The sequence below is a fragment of the Anomaloglossus baeobatrachus genome, chromosome 12 (genome assembly GCF_048569485.1).
Source record: "Anomaloglossus baeobatrachus isolate aAnoBae1 chromosome 12, aAnoBae1.hap1, whole genome shotgun sequence".
Taxonomy (NCBI): domain Eukaryota; kingdom Metazoa; phylum Chordata; class Amphibia; order Anura; family Aromobatidae; genus Anomaloglossus; species Anomaloglossus baeobatrachus.
Window position 1 is genome coordinate 107764833 of NC_134364.1, and position 12590 is coordinate 107777422.

General features: G+C 50.5%; 1 protein-coding gene across 2 annotated transcripts in view; it reads right to left on the minus strand.

Moving 5' to 3' along the window:
• LOC142257999 (NACHT, LRR and PYD domains-containing protein 12-like) overlaps nucleotides 1-12590 on the minus strand; it is a 429738-nt gene that overhangs the window by 181808 nt on the left and 235340 nt on the right. For both annotated transcript variants that reach the window (XM_075330377.1, XM_075330378.1), the window contains exon 8: nucleotides 4771-4941. In XM_075330377.1, coding sequence (XP_075186492.1) covers nucleotides 4771-4941 — 171 coding nt within the window. The remainder of the gene's footprint in view (nucleotides 1-4770; nucleotides 4942-12590) is intronic.

The following is a 12590-nucleotide window of genomic DNA, read 5'->3' on the forward strand; positions in this document are numbered from 1 at the left end:
TTCTTGTACTCTGAGGTTCTGATTCCAGAGGTTAATGGGCCGTTGTCCTCCATTCTTTCTGCTCTGATCCCACTGCTGCCACCAGTTTGTGACGGGGTATGCGACAGAGCAGTGAGGGACGCCAGGCCAAGGAACAATCCAAAGGGCTTTATTGGAACCACAAAGATAAAGCACCAAACAAATATAAATCCTTAAATTCTGCAAGGAGTCCACAACAAAACAAAAGATCCAGGGGCAGTGCCTGGTATTCCGATACCAGGGAAAATAGAGCAATGGTCCTTATATGAGTTCCTTGAGTCCAACAGGGGGAACAATAAAACACAATCCAAAGTGGCCACTGATCTCCAGTCTGTAACAGTCCATACACAGGCCCTAGGATCCAGCCTGAGCTATAGATCCTAGTGCTTCTCCAGCCGAGATCCAACTAACCTAACATGGGTCTCATTGTTCTTCTCTCTTGGGATCAGCCCCTTAGGTGGGCACACCTCCCCCCTAGACATCTGATACATGAATGGACTTTAGACTCCTGGCTCTGTTCTGTTTACCAAGTTGTGGTTGGAGAAGTCCCATGCTGAGAAGAACAAACAATCTCCCAGCAGAAGCAGTACAAAGGAGGGACAGACTATTACACTATGAGCACAGGCGGGGGAGGGACACGCTGTTACAGAGATTAAATGACAGGTAATTATACTATAATATGCACTCAAAATATAATATTCAACAGCTTGTGAATGTTTAGCAAAGTAGTGCAGTTTAAATTATTGGAGAATAATAATGTGCAAATGTCTGTCTAACAGTACAGAAAGAAAATGCCTTGTACTATGACATCACTGTGTGTATGATCCCTGTACTGTGACATCACTGTGTGCATGATGCCTGTACTGTGATATCACTGTGTGTATGATGCCTGTACTGTGACATCACTGTGTGTATTAGCTCTGTACTGTGACATCACTATGTGTATTATCCCTGTACTGTGACATCCCGGTGTGCATTATTTCTATACTGTGACATCACTGTGTGTATGATCGCTGTACTGTGACATCACTATGTGTATTACCCCTGTACTGTGACATCACTCTGTGTATTATATACCTGTGCTGTGACATCACTGTGTACTATGCCTGTTCTGTGACATCACTGTGTGCATTATCATAGTGCTGTGACATCACAGTGTGTATTATCCCTGTGCTGTGACATTACTGTGTGTATGATCCCTGTACCGTGACATCACTGTGTGTATTATCCCTATACTATGACATCACTGTGTGTATTATCCCTCTACTGTGACATCCCTGTGTGTATTACCCCTGTACTGTGACATCATTGTGTGTACTATCCCTGTACTGAGACATCATTGTGTGTACTATCCCTGTACTGAGACATCACTGTGTGTATTATCCCTGTACTGTGACATCACTGTGTGTATTATCCCTGTACTGTGACATCACTGTGTGTATTATCCCTGTACTGTGACATCACTGTGTGTATTATCCCTGTACTGTGACATCACTGTGTGTATTACCCCTGTATTGTGACATCACTGTGTGTATTACCCCTGTACTGTGACATCACTGTGTGTATTACCCCTGTATTGTGACATCACTGTGTGTATTACCCCTGTACTGTGACATCATTGTGTGTACTATCCCTGTACTGAGACATCATTGTGTGTACTATCCCTGTACTGAGACATCACTGTGTGTATTATCCCTGTACTGTGACATCACTGTGTGTATTAACCCGGCACTGTGACATCACTGTGTGTATGATCCCTGTATTGTGACATCATTGTGTGTACTATCCCTGTACTCTGACATCACTGTGTGTATTATCCCTGTACTGTGACATCACTGTGTGTATTATCCCTGTACTGTGACATCACTGTGTGTATGATCCCTGTACTGTGACATCACTGTGTGTATGATCCCTGTACTGTGACATCACTGTGTGTATTACCCCTGTACTGTGATATCACTGTGTATTATCACTGTATTGAGACATCACTGTGTGTATTATCCTTGTATTGTGACATCACTGTGTGTATTATCCCTGTACTGTGACATCACTGTGTGTATTACCCCTGTACTGTGACATCACTGTGTGTATTACCCCTGTACTGTGACATCACTGTCGGTATTTTCCCTGTACTGTAACATCACTGTGTGTATTATTCCTGTACTGTGACATTTCCTGTACTGTGACATCACTGTGTGTATTTCCCCTGTACTGTGACATCACTGTGTATGATCCGTGTACTGTGACATCACTGTGTGCATTATCCCTGTATTGTGACATCACTGTATTACCCCTGTAATCACTGTATTAATGAAAAAAAAGGGTTTTTCAGCTCACCAGTTAGTTGTAAATTCAGCTGGATGAAAGCTCCTGGACGGTGCTCAGTAGGACAAGGGAGGCTGTAGACAATCAAAGTGAGGAGGTACTCCGGCACAAAACGTCCATGCAGATAGAAATTGTTGAAGATTAAAAAAAATCTTCAATTCCTATTAGATAAAAAAACATAGGGAGGATAAAATTTCCTATGATTGACGCGTTTCAGACACTGGGTCTTTAGTCATAATCAACATGTGACATGACTAAAGACCCAGCGTCTGAAACGTGTCAATCATAGGAAATTTTATCCTCACCATGTTTTTTATCTAATAGGAATTAAAGATGTTTTTTAATCTTCAAAAATTTCTGTATGCATGGGCGTTTTGTGCCGGAGTACCTGCTCACTTTAATCACTGTATTAATCCCTGTACTGTACACTTAACACGAACAGCGGTGTCTCCAAGTAGCTTCAGGCCACGGGGATCCGCAACCAAGCGCAAGGAGGAAGGTCTCACACATTTACACACATACCGGTGTGTTACGGGGGGCTGTCTGATAATAAAACCTAAAGGAATGTCAGACAGTAAAGGGCCACCGTGCAAAGACTCTGCTGCAGACTATGGCAGAGGATAAGGGGTATATAAGTGTGCCACTGTAAATAATGATAGCACAAGTGCAGAGTGCAATACCTCTGTTATACTCACAGAGGAATATAATTAGAAAATAAAGCAATTCCTCCCTTACTTGGAGGGTGTGTAGAATGATCTCTGTTAAAGATCACAGAGACAAAAGCAGTGAGTGTGAAATGGCACCTACCTAGGTCCGTTCCTCTAGTGGTGCCAGGAGACGGACAGCAGCGTAAGCCGCACAAAGCTCCTACCTGCATTCGCTCCACTAGTGTGTGAGGACACGAACCACTAGATATGGCACCTGCCTAGGTCCGCTCTTCTAGTGGTGCAAAAGAGACGGACAGCAGCGTAAGCCGCACAAAGCTCCTACCTGCGTTCGCTCCACTAGTGTGTGAGGACACGAACCACTAGATATGGCACTTGCCTAGGTCCGCTCTTCTAGTGGTGCAAAAGAGATGGACAGCAGCGTAAGCCGCACAAAGCTCCTACCTGCGTTCGCTCCCCTAGTGTGCGAGGATACGAACAACTGCCAGACGCAGTATAAGGAACGTTACCTTAGCGGCAACGTCCACCTACGAGTAGAATCACAAGGCCCAGCCGGACCATGTGCCCCAGGCACCTGCCTATGTCCGCTCCACTAAGAGGTAAGGATACGGACTGCAGCCGAAGCTGTAAGGTATAAGAACGCTACCCTGCCGGTAGCGCTCACCTAACATAGACAGAGAGATGCCTGGAGGAACGTGCACAGAGCGTCTACTCTCATGCATGAACGAAGAGGACTGAGCACCGGGCGGCGTGCGTCAGGGTCTTATATAGACTCTGTGCCTCATCCAAGATGGAGGACACCAGAGCCAATCCGCTGCCAGAATGACAGCAATGACGTCACGCTGGCCTATCACCGAGCAAAGCGTCACAAGCACATGACCAGCGACCAATCGGCATAGAAGGTGTCAGAGACATGTGACCACGTGTCACAAGCACATGACCAGTGGCCAATCAGCTTAGAAGGTGTCAGACATGTGACCTCGTGTCAGCGATGATGTCACCCGCACATGTGCAATGGCTCCAAGATAGGACTTAGTCTCCAGCGCTTGCACATGTGCAGTAGCAAGAAATCCGGACATAGTCTCCAGAGCCACAGCAACCGTAACACGGTGATTGCCTCTGACTTACCCGAGATCGGCTGGAGTCCATCCATGGCGGCGGATAGCGGCACCTCCGGGGAGCTTTAAGAAATGTGAGTAAACAAAACTTTGAACCGCAGCCCCGGTGTCTTCCTTGTCATTGCTGGCGCCGCCGCCCCACGCTTCGGCGCCTATCAGCCCTTCCCACTGCCCTCATCCTCTGGGGCTCGCTCCACCTGTGGGGAGCTGGACTATCTGAGCTACTTTAACATCATCCCCAGAGGAGAGCAACATCTCACAGCGGTGACTGATCCCTAGCTGCACACCACGGGTGGCGCTGTAAAGCATCCCCCATTCCCATCTAACACCGCTCCTGGAAGAGGAAAAGTCGCAGGAAGGGTCGACGGCAGAGGAGGCCGAGATCCCTGTCACCACTGCAACCGGTGACACGCTTCCCAGAACCCTTCACCCTCTTTCCATCCCCTTTACACCAGACACCTGTTTGTTTTTCTTTACATGTAGCCGACGGGGCCGTGGAGCCGGGTCAGGCCAGTCACAGCAACCCCACAAAAACTACTGGCCTGGTGATGAGTAACCCCTGAGGCCCGTGGGGTGCTACACCTCCATCCCCTAAATGTCTCACACTCATATGTGTCCGTCCTGTACACATCTGTTATACTCACCGTAAATCCTCCAACCTGCAGTCTGCTGTAGACAGAGCCATCATCAAGTCACCAAAGTGAGGACCAAGCAGCTTGTTAAAAGATAGGTCAAGTATCTTCAAAGACCGGTGTTTCCTTATTACAGATGCCAAGTGGATGCAGGACGTGTCCTGTAGAGCATTGCTGGATAAACTGTTAAAATGAATGGGAGATATCAGTGACTTATTAGCAGAGCATTAGCATGAAATCTGTAGATTGTAAATGTATCGAGAAAATGTCCTCGGTTGTTAGTGAAATCCATAAATGTCATCACTAAAAATCATCTCTTGTGGTGGATGTCAGGACTGCCGGCAGCTGTATGAGGCGTCCACTGACACAAAATCCATAATTTAGACAGAGGTGTATCTAGGGGGGGCTAGCGGGGCATCTGCCCCGGGCGCAACTGTCAGGGGGGCGCTGTCGAGCTGCCTGATGCGGCGGTGTGGAAGTCTGCCGGGGTGGGAGCCGGCTATTCTCTGAGCGTGGCTGTCACACTGAGAGACGCACTCATAGAAAGTGCAGCGCGCGGCTCCCACTGCTCAATTGTCCTTGTATCTGTCAGACGCGTAGATAATTGGAGCGGTTATCCCTGGCACTGACTTCCGGGCCAGCGCGACGGCTTTCATGTGATCAGGTCAGCTGATCACACTGCTGACCGGGAAGTCAGGGCCACAGCGCGGAGGCGGCAGAGAAACGTTGATAAGTCCTCCACTGTGGATCTGAAGACACGGAGGAGGAACATTATGGGGTGAAAGGGGAGTATTTATGAAACAGTATGGGGGAGAGAGGGAAGTATCTGTGGACACACTATGGGGGGACAGAGGGTGGGGAATGGGAACCATCTGTGGATCCACTTTGGGGGGGCAGAAGGTGGGGAGGGGGTAATATCTATATACACAGTATGAGGGGGGAGAGGGAACTATCTGTGGACAGAGTATGGTGGGAAGAGAGGATGGAGAGGGGGAAATATCTTTGGACACAGTATGGGGAGAGAGAGGATGAGGTTTCATACATGGGGACAGAGGATGAGGGGTGATGCATGGGGACAAAGAGGATGAGGGGTGATGCATGGGGGAGAGAGAGGATGAGGTTTCATGCATTGGGACAGAGAGGATGAGGGGTGATGCATGGGGACAGAGAGGATGAGGGGTGATGCATGGGGACAGAGAGGATGAGGGGTGATGTATGGGGAGAGAGAGGATGTGGAGCGAACTGGAAAGAAATTTTGAGGACACAGAATAAAGAGTGACCTGGTATGAGGAGCAAGTGGGCAGGATGGGGAGTGAGGGAGGAAAAGTATATGGACACGCAGGAGATAGTGAGGAGACAGTAAGGGATGAGAAGAATGTGAGGGGCACAGAATAAAGACTGGGTAGTGGAGGGGGGTGGTATGGAGAGGGGGCAGAATGAGAGGACAGTGTGAGGTTATAGCAAGGAGGGGGAGTGTGATAAAGGCACAGTATAAAGACTGGGCAGTATAAGGGGACACAGTGTAAAGGACACTGTTAACAGTAGGCTCAGTATGGAAAGAGAGGGAATATGGAGGGCATGTACCATAAGAGGGACAGTGTGTGGGTCATATTTTGTGCAGAGAATACTGTGAGGGGCCATTATTTATTCTGGGGCACTGCATAGGGCAGATATTTTTAAGTAGAAGTATTATAATCATTCTGCTATTTTTAGGGGCATGGTGTCGGGATGTGTTACAGAAGACTGGAGAAGATAGAAATCTGCAGAGACGAGATGTGAATGTGAAAAGTCATCATGGCATCAGGTCAAGATGAAGAATAGAAAGAAATGACTAGAGGCAACGTAATCTATAAGGTACCTGAATGTAAATATTTATGTGTGATACTGACAATGTCTTATCATTAGGCCTTGGTCCCACTTGCGCATTGCTTCTATTATGAGCGCAAAGGGGCCTCCACTGATCAGCTGATTATGGTGCAGGTGGCCGGAAATGCTTATTTCTAGATCTGTTTCATCCTCGGATGGTGTCCGCGGCCGGGTACTGCACATCAGCCTCATTAATTTTAATAAGAGACTGCTGCCACTATCAGAAGACGGAGCAGATCCAGAACTGAGCACTTCTGGCCACCTACCACCACCGACACCTAGAGTAGGGAATTGGCGGGGTTGCCGGGTGCCGGACCCTGACCAATCAGACATTGGTGACCTATCCTGAGGAAAGGTCATTAATGTTAAAGTAGTGAACAATCTCTTTAATAAAGTCTTGTGCCGTCTGACAAGTTAAGGGTTACTATGTTTTTATTTATGTTGTTAGGAGCATTAAAGGGATTGTCCAAGTTTGTGATGAGCCTGCAGTCACTCCATGTGTCACTTTATGTGACTGCAGACTTCTGAATTCTCAGTGTGTACACTGCACGCTGTCAAGATTCTCTGATGCCGGCGGTGAGAGTGGGAGGTTACGAAGCTGCTAGTATGCGATTTACATAGATGTGGTCATGTGCTGAACAGACATGCTCAATGAAAATGAATTGACTGAGGCCGGACACATCAAACCAGAATGTGGCCAGAAGTGTACAAAGCTCATACTTGTGCTCATGCAAGATCGTCCACTCTCTCCACTGGCACCGGAGAATCCTAAAAGTGTGCAGAGCAGAATTCAGAAGCCTGAAGTCACGAATAGAGTCACTGCAGATTTTCATCTCAAATCTGAACAACCCCTTTAATTACAAAAAAGCAGTGTAGTATCCTCAGTTCTAACAGTGTGCAATATACTGACTGTCACAATTCAGCTCTACTCGCTGGTTCCAGCAGTAATCACATGGCTGCTCCACTCATATGTGATTTTCATACTTGCATGTGACAACTGGCTTTTCTTCCATTTCTCATTGAACATTGAGAGCATTATTAAGAGAAGCTGGTTACCACAGGACTAAGTGTGCAAATCATATATGAGTGATTGGTCACATGACGACCACTCAAATTGCCCGGGGAGGGGGGGGTAGGACTGAATTCTTTGCCCGGGTGTTGGAAAGCCTAGATACACCTCTGAATTAGAATCCCGAAGTAATGTCCTCACTTTATGGCATGTCATAAATATTTGATGTCTGCAGCACATGGAATCTATATATATAATTGCCTTATTCTGTCTGTCTGTCTGTCTGTCTGTCATGCTCCAAAATTGTGTCCTTACGGTGACACAAAGCTGATTGGCCGCTGGGCTCGCCATGGCCCCGCCCCCCCACACAGATTGGCCGCTCGCCCAGGCTGCGCCCCCACACTGATTGGCCAGCCGCTCACCCAGGCTCCGCCCCCCCACAGATTGGCCTCTCGCCCCGGCACCCTGCAGGCATTGGCAATTCGCCACGCCACGCCCCGCCCCCCTCACGCAACGCACGCTAGCTCTGGCCCCGCCCACCTCCCCCCGCGCATTCCCCGAACTGACACGGCTGTCACGGAGGTGAGTACTGTCCTCCCCCCCTCTCTCCCCCCCCGCGCATTCCCCGAACTGACACGGCTGTCACGGAGGTGAGTACTGTACTCCCCCCCGTCCCCCATCCCCCGCTCGCACGGGAGTGGTGTGGGCTCCCGTGCGAGCGGGGGACGGGATGCGTTGGCATGGTTACAAGCGCATCAAGGTCCTGCAGCGGCGGAATATCCACACGCACACACATAACAGCACACACACACACATACACACACATCAGATCACACTCACTCTCACACACACACCTCACACACACATCACATCGCATCCACACACTCACAGCATCCGGCGATATCGCTTGCTTCTCGGCCTCGATACTGTGCTGTTGTGACCTTCCAGGACCTGACGGAGGATCACATGGCCAAAAGCATGTGGTATCTCCGGATGTTGTGACTGTGAGCGCGTATGTGCGATATCGTCAGTGTCTGTGTGTGTGAGTGTATGCGATCGGGTGTGTGTGAGTGTCGGGATCGGGTGTGTGTGAGTGTCGGGATCGGGTGTGTGTGAGTGTCGGGATCGGGTGTGTGTAAGTGTCGGGATCGGGTCTGTGTGAGTGTATGCGATCGTGTGTGTGAGTGTCGGCAGAGGAGCACCGCGTGCTGGAGGAGGCTGGGAGCAGAGAGGCTGATGCTGGGGGAGACTGGGAGGGGAAGGCTGATGCTGAAGGAGGCTGGGAGGAGGAGGCTGGGAGGAAGGAGGCTGGGAGGAGAGAGGCTGATCCTGGGGAAGGCTGGGAAGGGGAGGCTGATGCTGAGGGAGGCTGGAAGGAGAGAGGCTGATGCTGGGGGAGGCTGGAAGGAGAGAGGCTGAGGCTGGGAGGAGAGAGGCTGATGCTGAGGGAGGCTGGGAGAGGAAAGCTGATGCTGGGGAAGGCTGGGAGGACGGAGGCTGGGAGGAGAGAGGCTGATCCTGGGGAAGGCTGGGAGAGAGAGGCTGATGCTGGGGGAGGCTGGAAGGAGAGAGGCTGATGCTGGGGGAGGCTGGAAGAAGAGAGGCTGATGCTGGGGGAGGCTGATGCTGGGGGAGGCTGGGAGGAGAGAGGCTGATGCTGGGGAAGGCTGGGAGGAGAGAGGCTGATGCTGGGGACAGAGAGGAGAGGCTGATGCTGGGGACAGAGAGGCTGATGCTGGGGACAGAGAGGCTGATGCTGGGATGAGAGAGGCTGATGCTGGGAGAAGAGAGGCTGATGCTGGGGACAGAGAGGCTGATGCTGGGGACAGAGAGGCTGATGCTGGGGACAGAGAGGCTGATGCTGGGGACAGAGAGGCTGATGCTGGGGGCAGAGAGGCTGATGCTGGGGGCAGAGAGGCTGATGCTGGGGGCAGAGAGGCTGATGCTGCGGGTAGAGAGGCTGATGCTGGCGCAGCATGGCGGATGGAGCACGTTTGGGAGTGCGCAGCATGGCGGATGGAGCACGTTTGGAAGTGCGCAGCATGGCGGATGGAGCACGTTTGGGAGTGCGCAGCATGGCGGATGGAGCACGTTTGGGAGTGCGCAGCATGGCGGATGGAGCACGTTTGGGAGTGCGCAGCATGGCGGATGGAGCACGTTTGGGAGTGCGCAGCATGGCGGATGGAGCACGTTTGGGAGTGCGCAGCATGGCGGATGGAGCACGTTTGGGAGTGCGCAGCTTGGGGGATTCAGCACGATGGGGAGTGCGGAGTATGGCGGATGGAGCACGTTTGGGAGTGCGCAGCATGGCGGATGGACCACGTTTGGGAGTGCGCAGCATGGCGGATGGACCACGTTTGGGAGTGCGCAGCATGGCGGATGGAGCACGTTTGGGAGTGCGCAGCATGGGAGATGGAGCACGATGGGGGGTGCGCAGCATAGGGGATGGAGCACGATGGGGAGTGCGCTGCATGGGGGATGGAGCACGATGGGGAGTGCGGAGTATGGCGAATGGAGCACGTTTGGGAGTGCGCAGCATGGCGGATGGAGCATGTTTGGGAGTGCGCAGGATGGGAGATGGAGCACGATGGAGGGTGCGCAGCATAGGGGATGGAGCACGTTTGGGAGTGCGCAGCATGGGAGATGGAGCACGATGGGGAGTGCGCAGCATGGCGGATGGAGCACGTTTGGGAGTGTGCAGCATGGGGGATGGAGCACGATGGGGAGTGCGCAGCATGGCGGATGGAGCACGTTTGGGAGTGTGCAGCATGGCGGATGGAGCACGTTTCTGAGTGCGCAGCATGGCGGATGGAGCACGTTTGGGAGTGAGCAGGATGGGAGATGGAGCACGAAGGGGGGGGGGGCGCAGCATAGGGGATGGAGCACGATAGGGAGTGCGCTGCATGGGGGATGGAGCACGATGAGGAGTGCGCTGCATGGGGGATGGAGCACGATGGGAAGTGCACACCTCCCCCCAACACACACACACACGCGCGCGCACTGCACAACACACCACACACACACACTGGGAACCACAAACAACTGCCCTACACAGACACCCACACACAGACAACGCTGCACACACAAATATACGCACATACCGCACAACACACACATTGCACAAAACATACCTCCCCCAAAACACACCACACACACACAAACCGCGCAACACACACACACACAACGCTACACACACAGCGCTCCACAAACAACGCAACACACAAACAACACTGCTCTCACCCCCCATCACACCCAGACAACACCCAGAACATGTACAGCGCCCTACACAAACACTTGGTAACTACACACAACAACATCTATATATATATATATAACAAAAATCATACATGAACTACACAATACGTAAATTCTAGAATACCCGATGCGTAGAATCGGGCCACCTTCTAGTTTAAAATAAAGCTGATGGAGGATCTTCTGGTCATTGGTTACAGGTGACTGAAAAATCTCCTTTCTCCTCTATTTATTGTAGCTCTCAGTCTGCGGCTCGTGTCCTTCATTCATATCCTGCCCTTACATTAATACGCATCACATGTGGCTCTGCCCTCACTAACAGAAACACTTAAAGGTCACAGACTTTCTGTATATCAGAAATGTTAGATATTGTGGTGATTATTTACCATTTATGATGATCTGATAGGACAGAGCTTTAAATTCCATGGAAATAAGCTGTACATGATGAAAGATAAAAGTTTTCATGGCAGAACAATGACAGGAGATAGAAAAAGCAAGTCAATTGCAAACTTGCTTATGTTCATGCTGCCTAATTACAATAATATAATAATTTGAGAATATCATATGGCTGACAAACACAGGGATTATTCTGCCATTGCATAATATACAGTATAATACTCCTGTACATTTCTAAGGCTACTTTCACACTGCGTTCTAATCTGCGTTCAGTGATCCCACTGGGGCTTCCATCCGAACCCCTCGCAAAAAGAGTTATAGACTTATACACCGGCAGGGCCATTGACTTAAAAGACACACTTACTAGAGGCGGTACCCAGATGTAGTAGATTGCGTCTGTTTGTCCACCTCCAGTAAGCGTATACCAACGAAAATGGTGTGTGATAGAGCACACGGTGACTTAAGCGGAGTTTACACGCTACGATATCATTAATGATTTATAGTCGGGGTCACGATGTTTGTGACGCACATCCGGCGTCATTAACGATATCGCAGTGTGTCACACGTACGAACGACTTTAAACGATCGCAAAAGCGGTCAAAATACTTTGCCGCAGAGAGGTCGTCCTGAAAGAAAAAAATCGTTTAAAGCTTATTAGCAATGTTGTTCCTCGTTCCTGCGGCATCAAACATCGCTGTGTGTGACACCGCAGGAGCGACAAACATCTCCTTACCTGCCGCCACCGGCAATGCGGAAGGAAGGAGGTGGCCGGGATGTTACGTCCCTCTCATCTCCGCCCCTCCACTTCTACTGGACGCCTGCCGTGTGACGTCGCTGTGACACCACACAAACCGCCCCCTTAGAAAGGAGGCGGTTTGCCGGCCAGAGCGAGGTCGCAGAGCAGGTAAGTGCGTGTGACACTGCCGTAGTGATAATGTTCGCTAAGGCAGCGATCACACAATATCGCACGTACGACGGGGGCGGGTGCTAGAGCGCTTGACATCGCTAGCCGATGCTAGTGATGTCGCAGCGTGAAAACCCCGCTTTATCCTGCACCATCATAGTCAGTGGCCCACTCGGCAAATATGTCCGAATTCCGTTTTGCAGGAGATTCACACGAAGCCCCGACAGGACCACTGAACAAAGAAAGAAATGCAGTGTGAACGCAATATTATACTCACACGTCTCCATCCTGTACACGTCTCTTATATTCACACGTCTCCGTCCCGTACATGTCTCTTATACTCGCACGTCTCCATCCTGTACACGTCTCTTATACTCACACATCTCCATCCTGTACACGTCTCTT